At 41.4% G+C, this 18,157-nt stretch overlaps 1 protein-coding gene across 1 annotated transcript in view; it reads left to right on the forward strand.

Moving 5' to 3' along the window:
- LOC109044493 (uncharacterized) overlaps window positions 1-17,793 on the forward strand; it is a 31,726-nt gene extending 13,933 nt beyond the window's left edge. The window contains exons 3-4 of the mRNA XM_019062246.2: window positions 14,948-15,239; window positions 16,192-17,793. Coding sequence (XP_018917791.2) covers window positions 14,948-15,239; window positions 16,192-16,741 — 842 coding nt within the window. The 3' untranslated portion in view covers window positions 16,742-17,793. The remainder of the gene's footprint in view (window positions 1-14,947; window positions 15,240-16,191) is intronic.
- Window positions 17,794-18,157: the final 364 nt, after the last annotated feature.

Below are 18,157 nucleotides of genomic sequence, written 5' to 3' on the forward strand. Positions count from 1 at the left end.
ATTCATCGATATGGTACCTAAGAATAGCCATTTAGTCATCGGTACAGTACCGACGAATAGCCTCTGCCTCATCCTTCACCTAAAAATTTCCCTGAATAAAACTTTTCACCTCGTCAGATAATTTTAAGGTTTTTTCTTCATTTTTCTCCCCCCCCCCCTCCTCATCAGGTTTGCCACAGAATTTGGAAAATGAAATTCCCTGACATTTAACTGATTTCCCTGACACATTTTGGTGAATTTCCTTGACAATTGGAGATATGGCAAATGGTTAAAAAAACATAATTGAAAATAGTTTTCAGGCAAAATTTGTAGTTCAAAACCACTAATCTATTATAGAAAGCAAATAAAGGAGATATAACGAATTTTCCCTCACATTTTCGTCATTTTCCCTGGCATTTCCCGGTTTTCCCGGTATTCACTGACTGTGGCATCCCTGTTTCATTTTTTGTGAGTCGCGCGAGTTTGCGAATGACTATTTTTTTTTCCTGCTATTTAATGGCTTTGTGTCTAAGCACCTGCAGCCAACTTTAGACCAGTGACTATTTTTTTCGGGTTTACTGAAAGTTCGGGAGGAGGGTGGCGCGGCATGGCGCTAGAGCTCGCTAGACACGTGCTCAGCGGGTAACCTAGTTGCGCCGATAGCCACGGTCATCGCGAACGTGATTTCCTGATGCTGCGGTTTCAGTAGATTATCCAGCCCCTTCAGCTCTTAACCTCAGCACGGAACGCAGCTTCAGTGTCAAGCCCTTCTTCGAGGCATCTCAGTCCCCCGCGTTGCCACGTTTGTTTGGAAAATAGCTCGTTTACGCGTTTATCAGTGGCGAGAATCAAAAAAGATTCTTTAAAAAATAGAGAAAAAAAGAGGCAAACTATGCACAGAACTTTAAAGACTTGAACTTAAGACCGTGAACCGCGGCGACTTGGACCGAAAATATTTGATGTTGAATAATAACGGAAGTGCAGTTCCTGTATTGCATAAACACCGTAACTCCTTTATAGATTTTCTATTTTGCTTTCACACATGATGCTCCACGACACGAAGATCCAGTTCATCGTTTCCTGGGCGAAGGATCGTAACTCCATTCCAAGGTTGCAAAATTGACTAAAAAATTTTAATTTTTACAAGAATGTGTCTGTGCAATTTTTTTGTGTGAAAAATTTGTCTGATTTTCACATGAAATTAGAAGCAAAATCGGTGAAATTTTCAGGAAGAAAAGCCCATGATTCTCTTGGTAAAAATTCAATTTGCAAGGGGAAAATTTGGCAACATTGAAATATTGTTACGCTCTTTCTTAGGGGGGGAGGGGGCGACGAATTACCAAAGGCTTCACATTGTCATTTCGAGTTCTAAAAGATATGCAAGACTCGGAACGAGGCGAAGATACGGCGTTTTTACTTTGAAAGACAGTGTAGCTGAAGTTTTTCTCTCCGAGTCACACTGAAAAAAAAATCTAGGTGTATTTACTAGGAAAAGGGTAAAATTACCAAGAATTCAGGGTTCTATTTGATCCCAGTTTTTTCTTGGTAAAATTACCATCTATGTAATTGGTAATTTTACCGAGAAATCTCGGTGAAATTATTGAACTTTCTCGGTAATTTTACTGCACCTTGGTAAAAACGCCAATATTTTTTATTGACTGTGGTAGAATTACCGAGATAAAATGGCAAAGTTACCGGGAATTGATTACCAATAAAAGTGGTATTCTTACCTGAAAAAAAACAGTAAAAATACCGGTTTGTAGGTAAGCTTACCAGTCTGTCTTGATAAAATTACCAATAATTGGTAAAAAAAAAGTGAGATGGTAAAGGTACCAACGGACCTTGGTAAAAACGCCGAGAATTTTTTTCAGTGCAGGTTGAAAAATATCATATATCCTAGTTGACCCGGCAAGGCGGAATCCTCTCCATTACAGATGCTAGTCCACACACGACAATGATTTCATGCCTTACAACTGTCCGAGTGTAAGTATCGAAGGCTTCGTTGCCAAATCTCGAAATATGTCCCCCGTCGCCACGATAAAAACACTCGAGGTCCGTGACAAAGTGGCAGTCTGCCACCGACCTGATTGATGGCTGGCCTTTGCTTTGTCGCGAATCAATGCGCAATCGATTGTTGATTGTTGCGTATTTAGTGGGATGGGTTTACGCTACGCTCCACGATTACTGTCGCGTGAACAGGGAATGCCTCTGCTTTCCGCATCGGGACTCTCCTCTTGTGCTTGGCGATAAATCGATTGATCTGCCATTTAAACCTATGGAAAAGGATCGATGAACATGGTGTTCGCAACGAACACCTTAATAATCGATTCTTTACCATAGCTACAAATAGGGAATAATCGATAATCGATCATTTACGCCACGCCACTGCTGTTGATCGTGAGAATCGTTGAATTAATGATGAGAGAATGGCGGAACGATAAGTTTATTCAAAGGAGTGTAAGACAATTAAACTGATTGTGAGTGTAAGCAACTTAACTTCCCTGCCGGCTGATTATTGAAATTTATAGACAAGGCGATAGACAAAGAAGGCATAAGGAGTATAAAGCTACCCTATTGATTGAAATGGGTGGTTAGCGCTATAGACTAAGGGAGAAAATGATGGCCTAACTATCGGGCCCCTCGTGGGCCCTAGGGTTGCCGTTATTTAGTCTATTACCTACCGCCTTTGTCCATTACAGCCACCCGCTTCCACGGATAGGATCTCTCCATATCCCTTTTGTCTTCTTTGTCTATGGCTTTGTCTATCAATTTCAACAATCAGCAACGGGCTGATTGTTGAAATTGATGTACAAAGCGATCGACAAAAAAGACATAGGGAGAATGGAGCGATTTTATTGGTTGAAAAGGGTGGTTCTTATAGACTAAAGGGGATAAATGATGTACTATCTGAAGGGTTTCTCGTAGGTTGCCGTTAGTTAGTCTGCTACCTACCTGCTTTTAGTGCGTATTTTCCGAAGAAAAAACACTATTTTTTACATTGCAACCACCCGCTTCCACCAATAGGATCCCTCACGTCCCTTTGGGCTCCTTAGCCTAGAGCTTAGTCTATCAATTTCAACAATTCAGGGTGTCTACTAGAACAGGCTAACCAAAAATCAGTATTTTTACAGTACTTTTTCAGTGCAATCCCTAGAAATTCAGTACCTCCTCAACAGAAAACTTCAGTACTTTTTCAGTGCTTCCAATTATTGACAAAATTTTTGAAATTGGATTGCGCTCAAATCGAGACAAAAATGACAAAAAAATTAGAAAAATTCCGGACCTTCTTGCGGAATTTCCGCACTTTTTTAGTACTTCCAGACCGCCCTTAAAACAACGTAACTATTTCCGGACTTTCCGGACTTTCCAGACTTGACCTGACAATCAGACCGTCTGAAGAAACTGAAACTTTCCTCGGATTCCCGGAATTTTTGACCGCGGTTTAGCTAGTTTGAGTATCGACCGAAGGTGCGGCGTCCGTAGTATACCTACGATTGGGTAATCGTAATCCGCATCAATCAACTTTGAGCTCGTAGGACTAACCTTGCGCCGCGCCGCCGCTCTTGGGTTTGGGTCAGCCTCCGGCTCGAGGAGTGGGGGAGGGGGGGAGGAGGCATTCCGTGTGGCGTATGTGAATATGTGACGAGAATAAAACGGCGCTGTCCGACTTATCTTGATCTTGAACGCATCGTCCATATTTGAGAGCCGAAGGAAAAACTAGTCGCAGGTGATGAAATACCTCCGGGACGGCCGGTGACGAATGTTCATGACGGGCTTGCGCAGTGCCCTCAACTTCCGAAACGGAACCACCTGCTGCGGCCGAATTTTGTCAGCTTTGTCACACGGAGTGCAACATCCATCGATGAGTTCAAACCGCACCACCGGCAGAGGCGCTAAGCCGGACTTAAGTGCAGCAGGGCCGGATTTACTTACTTGCTGCCCATGGGCCGCCTGTATTTTGCCGCCCCCTTCTCATTCGTTTTGATACATCAATAAAAACCATCAAGTGAACGTGCCGGAGGGGGAGGGGTGCATAAGACGCGTTTACTCGAGTCGGGTTGGACACATTTTTTAGAAAGCCCTGTCAACACTACCAGCAAAAGTTCACGGAACTTGGCGCGAAAGTTAAGTTCCGTAAACCTTTCTCTGTGTGGACAAGGCCTTCCATATATCGACGGTGAAACTACCAAACCACGTATATCGTTTGCAGTGTTTAAAAATCTACGCTCGCATTCGCATTTTATTTTTTTGGAGTCGACCAAATCAATATCATTCCTTGAAATTTTCACAGAATTTTCTCCGCACAAAGAGGAATAATCACAGAAATTTTCAAGACTAGACGTTAAGTAGTTTTTCATTAAAAAAATAAAGTACGACAGGAAGTCTGCGACGTCGCAAACCGAGATACGTGGTTTGGTAGTTTCACCGTCGATATATGAAATGAACGAAAAAATTATGAAGGACAAACATAAATGTTTTTTAATAATTTTAACTTCCGCCGCCGCGTGCGTTTGGCGCAAATGCGTGTAGTATTCCTACAGTCTTGTATGCGCTATACGTTTCACGCCGACCGCTGCTGCACGCACTGAGTTTGACGCAATGCGTGAAGTATTCATGCAGTCTTGTAGGCGCTAATATGTGTTACATGCAGACCGCCGCACCGCGGGTCGCGTCGCGTCGTTCCAGGTCGAATTCCGTGTTCTCTCTTAGTCTGAACTCGACTAATTAAAAGTGCTGTCTTTTGTACCAATCACAGAAAGACGACAAAATTAGAGATATACTCTCAGGAAATGAAAGATTTTGTCACCGTTTCTCGTTGGTAATTTTTTTTTTTTTCTGAATCTGATTTTCCTTTATAGCTACATAAAAAAAAAAATTGCAAAATTTGCCGCCCATGTGCCCACCCCCTAAATCCGGCCCTGAAGTGCATTCGAGACCCGTCCTAAGTATATATTTAAGTACGGTGGAAGGACCGACAAAATTCGGCCCCAGGGTGTCTACTGAAACTTGTTGTCAAAAATTAAGTACTCTTACACCACTTTTTAAGTTCTTCCCTAAAATATTCAGGATCTCCTCGATGGAAAAATTCAGTATTTTTTCAGTATCTACCTTTAAGTAATGAAACTCGTAAAATTTAGAAATTTAAGCGCGAGTCGATGCGAAACCACGTCTCTCCGTTTGCGACGTTGCGGACTTCCTGTCATACTTTTTTTTTTTTTCGTTCGGAAAACTAGTCAGCATAACTTCTTGAAAACTTCCGTAATAAATCTTCTCCGTTAGTAGAATACTCTGTGAGTAGAATATACAGGGTGTCCCAAAAGTCCGTAAGATGGTCTCCTTTAAGATAGAAACATTCCGTAAGTTTGGTTTTCCATGTCAAACCCATCAAAAGTTACCATGGGGGCACGGACTTTTGAGACACCCTGTATACTGCGTAAATGTCAAGCTAAAAAGTTTATTTTTTCTATAAAGAAAAAAAATATGAACGAAAATATTGAATCATCTCATTGGAGATCCGTAGTTTCGCACTTTGGCCATTGATATGCCTACACTGCCGTGGTAAGAAAAAACGCCGTATGAGCATTCGAGAGTTGCCAAATTTTTCCGGATAAAACATGTACTTTTGAGGAAAGTTATGCTTGTTTTTCCTTACAATTTTCAGATATTAAAAAAATGTGTTGATTTTAAAAAATTTGAAGAAAAATGTTAAAAAGTTTCCCAGTAAATCCGTTTCTTATTGAAGGAAATATGGCAACGTCTGAAGGCTGTTGCGGCGTTTTTCCTTAGCGTGGCAGTACATGAGGCAATACTCTACGAGTTTCAAGTTTTTAGTATTTTTCCTTTTCCAGTTGTTTCCATCATAACTGGTAACCTTCCTCACGAGAGTAAAACCACTCAACGCGGCAGTTTCCCCTCAAAACTAGAATGTGACCCTCAAAAACCACGATAATCTCTCTCTTCCGCTTCCATAAACAAGCATACGTGCCCATGCTCTCGCGTCTGTTCTCTGTGAAACGCAAATCATGGGTTGCACTCATGATCGCAATAGATATGTAATCGATGGCGCCTTTGCGAGGGAACCCGCGTGTCTCGCCCCCATGTGTCACCTGTTCCGACTTTCGAGCGAAAGTGCAGATTCCGAACGCTGATAGGGATTTTCCGTTATTTATAACCCAGATTCCCGATAAGACAATTTGCAACATCGAAAAATGTTTCATCACCTGGTATAATACTTGCGTAACTCATAGGCTCACTCAGATTTTTTATATTATGTTTTAACCTTATTTTCATTTATTTTAAAAAAAGGAACCAAGTCATCGCTGATTTTGTTCGATTCGACATTTAAATGCTCCCACTAGCTCCAAATTCCGGAACTTTTGAAATTTTCCTGAATTTTACCCGGAACTTTTGAAATTCTCAAAATGTTCCGGATCTTTCGCATTTTCCGGAACTTTTGACGGATATGGGATGGGAGCACTGCGATATTTCAAATTTTCAAACGTACTCAAAAAGAATTTGGTAATAAGAGACCAATAACAATTTTTGAGGGAAACAAGCAACATTTGCCCCAGGGTAGAAATTTAAAATTTTCGGTACTGCAAAATAACCGGTTGGTTGGAGGTCAAAATTATCGATCTTTAGTTTTCGATGCCAAACATGTCTACCTATGATACTTTCAGAAACTTAGAGTCGAAGTTGCATTATAAATGGCGCTTTAAAAAGATAAAGTTCTCCGGTCCGACTCTTCTGAGCCCGTTTTCTAAAAACTTTATTTTTGCACCTCCTGCTCGATTCGCAATCACGGTAGAGGACTGCGAAATGTTTTGATGCAACCCTTAAAGTCATTAAAAATTCTTTCTGAGTTGTATACGTGCAAAAATCGCATTTCCTAGTTGGAGATGATTCCGGTCTCAAGACTCAACTCATCCGCCTATAAATATAATCAAGGGCAGTCGAATCTTAGAAGAAATTGATCCCTTCGGTGTCTGCACGATTTGACCCCCTGACCCGCGCCATGAAAAACTGTTTCAAGTCATGAAGACACTCGAATTGCATTACTGATGAGCCCATGATGGCGGTGTGCATGAGAACTTCAGAGCTCATCGCGAATAATGGGCATGATATGTTTCACGATGAAATCGACCGGTCCAGCTATGCCAACGCAGTGCAGTAGACTGAGAGAAGATACGCGGTGTTTTCGCACCGAATTCCTGCAAGACCTTCACTCGTATTGATCACATTAAAGTGAGTTTAGAGATCGTAAAAATCATCGGCTATACAGATTCATTTAATTATTTCCATGCGGTAACCGAGCATTTCCAGGAAACCTTGACCGGGGTTGCTCACAGAGCAGGTTCATCGACGAAGGACAAGCATTTATGCATGCAGCGGGTGTAATAGCAAAATCAATGTCTCGATGGCTGAAGTTGAAAAATGCGTATCTTTGTTGCAAAGTTCCAAATCTCCGATTATGTTTCACTTTGTCCAAACTCGATGTGGAAAGGTTCTGTCAAAGTTTCCTGGGGAAATAGATCTTGGCTTGAGATTCCCGGAAAAGTTCCCATCCTGGAAATGGAAAGTTTCCACTCAGGTCCCTACAGGATCGCTTATATTCTCGTCTTGCTTTAAAAAAAAATCGGTCAACTTTTGGCGTGATATCAGTTTGCGGCGCGTTGTCCGATTCATACCGCGTGGACTCCGCGCGGCACACCGGGGTCCGCTACGTCACAGCTCCCAAGTCCAAAATGACGTCACAACTCCCAAGTCCAAAGTGACGTCACGTGCCGATAACGAATCGCCCGATAAAAGCGCCTCTTCGAGACCCTTTCAGCGTTCGACGGCAATTTTACGCCGCGTAATCTGCCGTGCTTAGGAAAAACGCCGTATGAACCTTCAGACGTTGCCAAATTCTTTGATAAAATTCGGATTTTCAAAAAAATCTGGGTGTATTTATCCTCCCGATTTTCAGATACTTTTATTCGCGATCAGGTATAAATTATCTGAAAATTTCAAAACAAAAGATTCGCAACCATCGTAAAAAATAAAAATTTTATCAGAGGAAATTAGGCAACTCTCGAAAGTTCATGCGGCGTTCTTCGTTAGCACGGCAGTAATGACAACGCTCATGTGCCCGCGCGACCGTTTTAGTTTCTGAACTTTGGCACTAGAGCGCGTTGCCTCATTGCTCTCGAAAAGGGAAAGTGAGAAGGGACGCGCCTCCAATAAGCAAAAGCTTCCGCGAAAAAAAGGGCGTTGAAAATGGGATTTGAGCCTTGTGACGATCCGCGGGGAGATAGTCGTGGTAGTGTTGTTTTCTACACACACACACACACCCACACACACACCGGGGAAGCACCGTTTGCCTGTAAAAATTTGGGGGCTAAAGTTTTACTTTTTTATTAATTTTCTGTACGGTCAACCACCGAGACTTAAAAAAGAAGTGAGCTAGCATAAAAATTGTCGAGTGGAAATTTTATTCTATAGTATAACTCATAAGGGTAGGTAACGCGTAACACATTACCTCTACGAAACGCTTCAATGGGTTGAGCCGCGAAGCAGTCAGGGGCGTGCCCCCCAGTTTAACATAATCTTCTATGGGCTTACCAAGATTTTTTGACGATGAAAAGCACAAATGCCCGAATATATCATCATTGTTGCGCAAAGAATTTTACTGGCCTACCTCGAAAAGTGAAGGCTCAACAGCAATGGGCGTAACCTTCGGATCCCTTGTAGGTGTGAAATCTTCTTCCCAGGGTTGCCTCAGAATTTAAAAAAAATGCCCTGAAATTTCCCTATGATTTTTCCGTCACATTTCGGTGAAATTCCCTAACAACCGAGAATATGCCAGATGCTTAAAATACATGATTTGAAATAATTTTCAGGCAAAATTGTTTCGTGCGAAACGTTGAACCCATTCTAAAAAGGGAAAAAAAGCAAATTGACAATTTTGCCCTGACATTTCGAGGTTTTCCCTGTCTATGACGTCCTATAATTTTTCATGCCGGATAGAATTTGACAGTTTTTCGACGTCAAAAATCTGGAGAAAGAATCCCAACGAGACAACAGCGGCGCCGTAATTAAGGAGGCGACGAGACAACTCGTTTAAAAGAGCATTAAAACGCGATAAATCCACTTTCGATCGAGACAATAACCAGACCTCGCTCAAAGTCAACGATAAAAATTCGCCGAGCCATCGCGGTGCCGCTTCGTCCAGGGTTCCCACGGGTCACCCCTAAAGAAATGCAAAAACCACGTATCGACCTATAAAATTTACGACGAATTTACGTGTTTTCCCCGGAGCAGGGCGGAGATGCCACCATTTCGAGGAGAATTAGCAACACCGCCGATTTGAGTCCATCGACCAATGGTCACTTTCTGTGACTCAACGACTAGAGTCCTCGCACCCACCAGATATGACGTCGTTCCTCTGTCATCATCTCGATCAGTGGCGCGGCGTGAATGATCGATTATCGATATTTCCCCATTTGAAGCTATGGTGGAGAATCGATTATGAAGGTGCCCGCTGCGAACACCCTGTTTATCGATCCTTTTTCGTAGGTTTAAATGGCAGATCAATCGATGTATCACAAAGCACTTCACGCCACTGATCTGTATTTCCAAGCTCTGTTCTGCCGTGCTGAGGAGGTACGCCGTATAAGCCATCAGGCGTTACCAAATTCCCTTCGAAAAATCCTGAATTTTCAGGGGAATTCGAGAATGTTCCTCTTCGAATTGATTGATCGTTCAATGATTTTAACTTCCGCCGTCGCGCCGCGCCGACCGCACCGTGTTTGGCGCAATGCGTGAAGTATTCACGCAGTCTTGTGGGCGCTATGCGTTTCACGCTGACCGGACTGTGTTTGGCGCAATGCGTGAAGTATTCATGCATTCTTGTAGGCGCTATCCGTTTTACACTGACCACAATAACCGCACTGTGTTTGATGCAATGCGTGAAGTATTCGTGGAGTCTTGTAGGCGCTAATATGTGTTACATGCCGATTGCCGCGCCGAGGGCTTCTCCTTTTCATCTCAAGTCCTCGTCATCATTTCTCCCCAAGTCGCGCCGTTCCAGGCCAAATTGTGTGTTTGGTTTCTCTCGTCTTAACTCGACTAATTAAAGGTGCTGTCTCTTGTATCACTGAAAGACCACAAAGTTAGAAATTAGTATACTCTCAAGAAATGAGAGATTTTGTAGCCTTTTCTCGTTTGTAATTTTCTTTTCTAAATCCGATTTTTTCTTATACCTACATCTAAAAAAATTGCAAAATTTGCCGCCCCCTAGATTTGCCGCCATGGGCCGCGGCCCATGTGGCCATGCCCTTAATCCGGCCCTCGTCGATACGTGCGACTAGGGCGAAAGGTGACCGTACGTCGGTGATTATTTTGGTCGTTAGGTCGTAGTAGAGTCCCTATAAATTGGACGTGTTTATGCTAAAAGGAACTATGTTCCACGCAAACCCTAAGCACCTAGTTCCTTTTTTGCGGAAATTTTGAGACGTCGCAAGGCAATTGTGATACTTCAGCCGGGAAGGGTCGATTTGGAAACGTCCAAAGGCTCATACGGCGTTTTTCCTCGGCACGGCAGTCTTGGAATCTCGATTTTTTTCTGCATCATTAGATTATCACGAATATTAAAATGAGATTTTTTTAATATGCGCAGTTTGTGCGTCGATGCGTGCGACTAGGGCGAGATGCGGCGGCGAGCGACCTTGAACTAGAAACGATCGACGCGCGATTAATGGTAGCGGACAGGTATGGACACTGGCGCGAGCGTCCTCTCGAGCCAAGATGCACGAGCGCGCGCGGCCGGCCGGTGGACGAATCCGTCGCGGCTACCTTGACGCGTCGTAGTCGATTTGTTTTAATAATTAGATTGTAAAGTCTCTCCTGCGCAGTCGCAGTTGTAGGGCCTCATCGGATATTCGTTGCCCCATCGTGGGTTGGCACTCCCGTTCTGCCTAGAGTACCTGTATAACGAGAGTATGGACAGATCGCTCGCTTTATGGAGCGTCCAGCCCACCTTCAAACTAGGGGCTTCAAAGAGGCTCATCGATGGAACTGTTGACTGTTGCCTTTCAAAGATCGTCGGCCCAACGATCTTTGAAGGTAACCGATGTGTTCGAGATACTTCACGGATCAGATCTTGGAATTTTCGAGGAATTCCGTGCGGAAATGGCTGAGAAATAAAAGAATTGGTGCCGGTTTGAGAGCCCCAGTTTGTGAGTCGGCTGGACGCTTTAGGGCCCAAAAGTGCAGCCATCCTTCTAACCAACTTCTAACACACAAAATTTCACCGCCAGTCTGCAGAGTCTGCAAATTCCAATTCTAACCAAGATGGCCAAGAATGCACATGAAATGCGCGTTCTTCCGCAAAAATGAGTTTTATGCAAAAACTGAGTAAAAAACGTGCTTTATAAACGACGGTTCGTAACAAAAGTATTAGTAAATCGTTCTGGATGATTGAAAGTCATATGTTGGCTGCATTTCTGGACCCTAACTTTATTCGCAGGGGCATCGATGAAGGCCTGATGGATTTTCGGAGTTTCACATCTGTCCATACTCTCGCTATACAGGTACATACTCTAGTTCTGGGGTCCTAAAGAAGAACACCGTATGTGCATCCAGACGTTGTCATAACTCCGTCAATGAAAAACGAATGTATTGGGTACATTGTGAATATTTTTCTTCAAATTTGGCGGATAATTTTGCCTGTAATTTATTTCAATACGTCTGAAAATTTCCAGGGAAAATATAGAAAACTTTCTTCAAAAATACATGTTTTATCCGGTGAAATTTGGCAACTCTCGAATGTTCATACAACGTTTCTCCTTATCACGGCAGCATTCACCTGCAGCCTGCAGTTAGATTGTCGAATAGATATCGAATAGATATTTCATTTTTAGGTATAATACTGGTTTAGTCTTTTAAGTGAGCAAAAAACTAGGCGCGCCTTCAATTTTATCGGTTAGGCAACTACTTTAACACATAGGAGCTGTGTAGCCTATCATTCGAAATTAAAGGGTACGGTTTATACATTGAAAGCTCGTGACAACTAATTAACTAACAAATAAACTTGGAAACCATGAACGTAATCAACGTAAAATCACAGAAAAGGCGAGGGTCGAAAGACTTAAACGCCGGAGTAGAAGAAAAGGCGCATGGAAAATGCATCATTTCAAACGTTTCTTTACTTGAGAGCTTGAGCTTTCAAATGTGCTATGAGTGCTGTGAGAACACATAGTTTGCAAGGAACGAATTGTGGGTTGAAATTGATTGTAAACATACAATAAAGCGATAAAGTTGTCACCATTTCGCTCCGAAATGCAGAGCATAAAATCACTAGTAAGCAACGCAACAATAGTAGTTCTTGGGCGCTAAGAATTCCCCGACAATTTCCATTGATAGACAGAAACTGCCCCAAAGGCGTCGAAATAGACGTCTATTTGTCGATATTAAAGCGAACTACGCTGTCATGTTGACATAAAACGCCGTATGAACCTTCAGACGTTGCCACATTCCCTTCAATAGGTAAAACCTTATTTTAATAGGAAAATCGTGAATTTTTCTCCTTCATTTTTCCAGAAAATTTTGTCTGCAAATTTTGTATAAAATGTCTGAAAATTGCAAGGAAAAATATGCATAATCGTTCTCGAAAATACATGTTTTATCTGGGGCAATTTGGCAACTCTCGGATGTTCATACGGCGTTCTTCCTTAGCACGGCAGTGCGGGCGTCGCGTCGTAAGAACATTTGAAATAATTATTTTATAGAAAATGTTGAGTATTTTCCATTGAACGTTTTAGAAACGACGACTTGACTGTGAGAAAACTTCTGTAGGAAATTGAAAAAGAAAAACCCTCCACAAATTTTCCGGAAAATTTGTGATTTATCCGAAAAAGTTCTACGAAATCCTCCTTACCGTGGCAGTATGTAGAGCTCGAGACACTCTGTTTCACAAGCCCCCCAAATATTCCTGCGCCAATATTCTTATCGATTTTCAGAATTTTGGGATCTTGAAACCCCGCCCCTCCCTATCTCCGGGACGGGGGGGGGGGGGGGCGGCGGCTAAATTTTCTAGACTGAATTGAAATGCGAGAACTGGCAACGCAGCAGCGTCATGATGAGCCATGACATGCTGAAGACTCGAAATCAGTGTCAATATAGCCTATGTGCTGCGCCGTGAAATTATGTACATACAAGGCCATGCACTGGTCGTCAGATTTACAGATCGAGGAATTTTTTCAGTGAACTTGCTTCTCTCGCGGGTTCTATGCGAGGATGCGGGGAAAAAATTCCCGCCAAAAATCCGACAAACCTCAACCGCGAACAGATACGACAAAAGGTATGATTTGTTTGAACTGAATGGTATTGTTTCAAAAAGTGCCGAAAGGTACAAAATGGATTCTGTAATTTTTTCTTCTCTCTTCTTGCTTAAGGTTATTTTCTTCTTTTTAAAGTTGCACTTTTTTTATTCGAAATACTTCCTTAAGAAATCCTCTTACGCACTAAAATCCCTATCCTATCCTCGAGGCGCGCAGTTTTAAGAAAATCGCGTGTCAAAGAAGTTGCAAAATTTCGAGGTGTAAAAGGGCCAAACATTCAAATGAATATAGTTTATCTCCGGTTTTGCGTCTATTTTCTCGGAAAAAATGGAATTGCTGATTAAACAATTTTGTAGTTAAAAAAAGTGTCCGACATGTTTCAATAAAGATTTTACAATAGAAAATGCCAATTTAACCTTCCACTATTGTAAAATGAACCGCGTTAAACAGAAAGGAATCAAGCCACATCACCTATTGCAAAATTTAATTGGGTAATTTAATGTTTCACAAGAAAACGGTTGTGCGGATTTTCGTGCAAATTCCGGTAAATTTTCTCCATAGAGCAAAGCAAATTCCTGAACATTTTCAAAGAAATCCGCAAAAACGTTCTCTCGTAAAAAATTAAATTTCCCAGTCAAATTTTGCAATAGCTGATGTGGCTTGGTTTCTATCTATTGAACGCGGCCCAAATGTACATTTGAAACACGCAGGACATATTTTTTAACAATTTAATTATTAAATCAGCATCAGGGCCAGATTTACGTATTTGTCGCTCATAGGACGCCTGGATTTTTCCGCCCCCTTCTCATTCGTTTTGAAACATCAATAAAAATCATCAAGTGAACGTGCCGAAGGGGAAGGGATGCATAAGACGCGTTTACTCGTGTTGAACACATTTTTTGCGAAAGCCCTGTCAACACTACTAGCAAAATTTCACGGAACTTGACGCGAAAATTAAGTTTCGTAAACCTATCTCTGTAGGGACAACGCCTTCCATATATAAGGAATTAACAAAAATATTATGAAAGAACCAACAAAAATGTCGTTTAATAATTTTAACTTCCGCCGCCGTGCCGAGCAGACCGCAATGTGTTTGACGCAATGCGAGAAGTATTCATGCAGTCTTGTAGGCGCTATGCATCTCACGTCGCGTCGACCATTGCTGACCGCACTGTTTGCCGCAATGCGTGAAGTATTCATGCAGTCGTGTAGGCGCTAATATGCTTCGCATGCCGGCCGCCGCGCCGAGGGCTTCTCCTATTCATCTCAAGTTCTCATCGTTGCTCTCTGCGCCGCGCTGCTCTAGGCCAAATTGCGTGTTTGATTTCTCTCTTAACTCGACTTAGTGAAGGTGCCGTCTTTTGTATCACCGAAAGACGACAAAATTATAAATTACTATACTCTCAGGAAATGGGGGATTTTGTCGCCTTCTCTCGTTCGTATTTTTTTTTCGAAATCCGATTTTTTTATACCTACATTTAAAAAAAAAAATTGCAAAATTTGCCGCCCCCTAGATTTGCCGCCATGGGCCGCGGCGCATGTGGCCACCCCCTAAATCCGTCCCTGATCAGCATTCAGCAATCCATTTTTCCTGTGTTTGACGAGAATTTTTAAGAAGTAAATAATTACATGATTTACTTTTGCAGTTCCAGATCACTCGATTCGAGAGGACTCTGAGAATGGAGGAGGTATGGTTCCTTGCTGCATGAACTGCAAAGAACTGGTGGAAAACATAACGGATTGCAGTATTTGTCTCGAGCCTTTTCTTAAGAGTGGGATTTCCTCGTGTCAAAAGTGCGGAAATCTGACGTGCTGGTCTTGCGCTCAGAGGCTCTTCACATGCCCTTTTTGCAGAGTTGAAATGGGATTCTCGTGGCAGAGGAATGTGGCACTCGAGAAGCTTGTTAATAAACTTGAGCTACCCTGCAGAAATGCCAAGTAAGTGTGATTTATTACGTACAGAATTAAGTACTAGGAAAATTTGATGATAATATTGGAAATTCTTGTACGATCTCAATCAAGTGTGAACAATATCAGGGGCCATTCAAGTATTAGGTGACGCACTTAAAGGGGAGGGAGGGGGAGCCATTGTTACAGTGCATTACAAGGGGGAAGGGGGGCATTACCTATTTTCTCCTGTGTTTTACTTTTTTAATGGAAAACTGGGCATTACTCTTGTCTTGAAATATTTCGAGTAAATTCTTTATAATCTAGGTGAAATTCATAGAAAATTTCAAGACATAGTGTATCTTACTTTTCGGTTTGAAAATTAGAGCAAGAACAAAATTAGGCAAGAACAAAGTAGGTAGGTCAATGCCAGAAGTCCTCTCCCGATTCGACTAATCCACGAGTTTCCGGATCGATTCCGTATATTGCCCCTTCAATTACGAGTGATACCGCGCGTTTTTCGGTCGATTCCGTATGTTGCCCCTTCAATCGCGAGTGATACCGCACGTTTCCCGGTCGATTCCGTATGTTGCCCCTTAAATCGCGAGTAATACCGCACGTTTCCGGGTCGCTCCGGGCTGATTCCGTATGTTACCACTTTGATCCCGGATTGATTCTGGTATAGTAAATCAGTTGATAAGATTCAAATTCAGAAAAAACGGAAACTCCATTATACACTCTAAAGAAAGCCAGGAGTCTATAGACAGTCCAGATTCATTTTTACGTGAAATATTATAAAGATAAAAAAATTAATATTAGTTACTTTAATATGTAACACAAAATGGCTGTTGTGGTGCTACCTATTTTTTTTTAAATTTAAAAAAAAAATTTTAAAAAAAAATAAAAAAAACCTCCCATTGTGGTGAGGATTATCTGAAGATTTGACCTTAATATTAATCTGAATTCTCAGTATATAATGTTGATGTTTGCAAACTGATTACAGATGGGGCTGCAAGCTGCGTATGGTCAAGAGCCTGCGTTCAAGTCACGAAAACAAGTGTAAATTTATGCCGGTTTACTGCCCGCTGAAACAGTACTGCAGTTGGCAAGGTGACATCAACAGCCTATCACAGCACTTGGCTGAAGTGCACTCCCTGACCCTCCTAGCCGGCAACCGAATAACCGTTGAAATCTCTTCCTTCCGGGCAAAAATGAAGCAAAGCGAACGTAGGAGCCAAAAATATATCGTCCTGCTCAACTGCTTCTCCATGTTCTTTTTCTGTAAACTGTCCCTTTACCGTAAAAAGTTGACCGTAGTTTTCATGCAAGTAACCGATATGAACGCTATCATGTACAGTAACTCAGCGAATCAGAAGTTCAGTGCATGGTTGGAGGTAAGCAGTTCGTTCCGGACGATTAAAGGTGTCATGCCCATCTCGAGCGTCAACAAGAACAATAAGGAGCTCCAGTTATCGTGCGAGAGTTTACTGTCTCCATGGAAACAGACGGAGGATCGGGTGCGCATTGGAATTGTCGTGCACCCGTCACAATGAGATCTCAATATCGTGTTACCAATTTGTACATTATTCCTGAATCTAGTCACTCAACCCAGGTTGAATTTAAAGTAAGGGCATTCTGAGACCCACTTGACTTGAATAATGAAGCTTTCAACTTTCGCAGGCTTGAAGTAGGATCAAGTGGGTAACATCTGCTTCTCATTTAACCAATTTTACAATTGTTAAAATATGAAACTATACTGCCTTGAAAAAATTATTAGTATTTGATTTAAGCTGGTAGTTTTCCTCATAATTTTTCAAGCAATGAGCAAATCAGTGAGCTACGAGGAAAAAACTTTGGTTAGAACATTGTTTTCATTATTATTAGCTCTCTCGTATAAGTGTATTTGAGGTTCAATGGTTTGAACATGTGAAAGCACCGGATAAAGATTGTATAAAAACCTTTCAAGGTTGTCAAATCACAGTTGGAAAATTAAAACTGAAAAAATAGTAAGAACTTACTTAACCCATAAAACCCATAAAAACCCATCTGTAACATTAATTTTTAATGGGGGTGTATTTCACTTCCCATCTGTATAATGATCAAGAATTTATCTGAAATTCATTTTAGGCTAGTTACTCTTCAATTTTAGAAGCCATCTGCCAAGAAAAATGCAACTAAATAAGTTACCATTATAATTGATTTTTTACTTTTTTACGCCCATTCATTGCCAGTGTATCGCATGCATGGAAAGTAATTTTACCGCAGTTTACCAAAATAATGACAGATAGATTAATAAGTCTTTCTAGAAAGTCTTTCAGAGCTGTGCTTCTCTTTTCTTTTGAACTGTCAGTGAAAACCTATTTTATCAGCAGCCTAACTATTGAAAAAAATTTTCTCCCAATGAACTTCCTTGTGAAAAACTACTTGGATTTTCATCTTCTTTTACCTGTTATTTCCGTAGTGTACTATATAGGATTTTGCTCTGTTTGTAAAATTTGTTTTTAGTCACTGGTACACCTAAGTATTTATGTGCATGGATGAAAAAGAAATGTGTTTTTGTTTAAACAGATTTTTTAAGTTACAAGTATACGTTTTCCAAATTTGATTTTATTGTATTGTTTATGCAGTCTCTTGGATGCTTAAGTTGGGCCTTCAGCATTTTAGAGAACAAATTGGTAATTGATCAATCAATTGAAAATTTCTGGATTTTAAGATAATTTTTAGGATTATTCAAGCACTCTATCACTCTGCATCCATGCACCAGGTTCTGGCACACAAAACTTAACTAAGAAAAGCTTTGGAATAGGTATGTCTAAAAGTACAGTCGGAGCAAATATTGCGAATTTTTCTGCCATTCAATTTGTGATATTCACTTAAATCATTCTTTTGAAGTTATTTCAAAGTGTTTCTTAGTCAAATGTTGTGTAAAAATACCTGACTCACTACGATGTGATGTGATGCTTGGAAAT

This window comes from Bemisia tabaci, chromosome 8 (assembly GCF_918797505.1).
Source record: "Bemisia tabaci chromosome 8, PGI_BMITA_v3".
Taxonomy (NCBI): Eukaryota; Metazoa; Arthropoda; class Insecta; order Hemiptera; family Aleyrodidae; genus Bemisia; species Bemisia tabaci.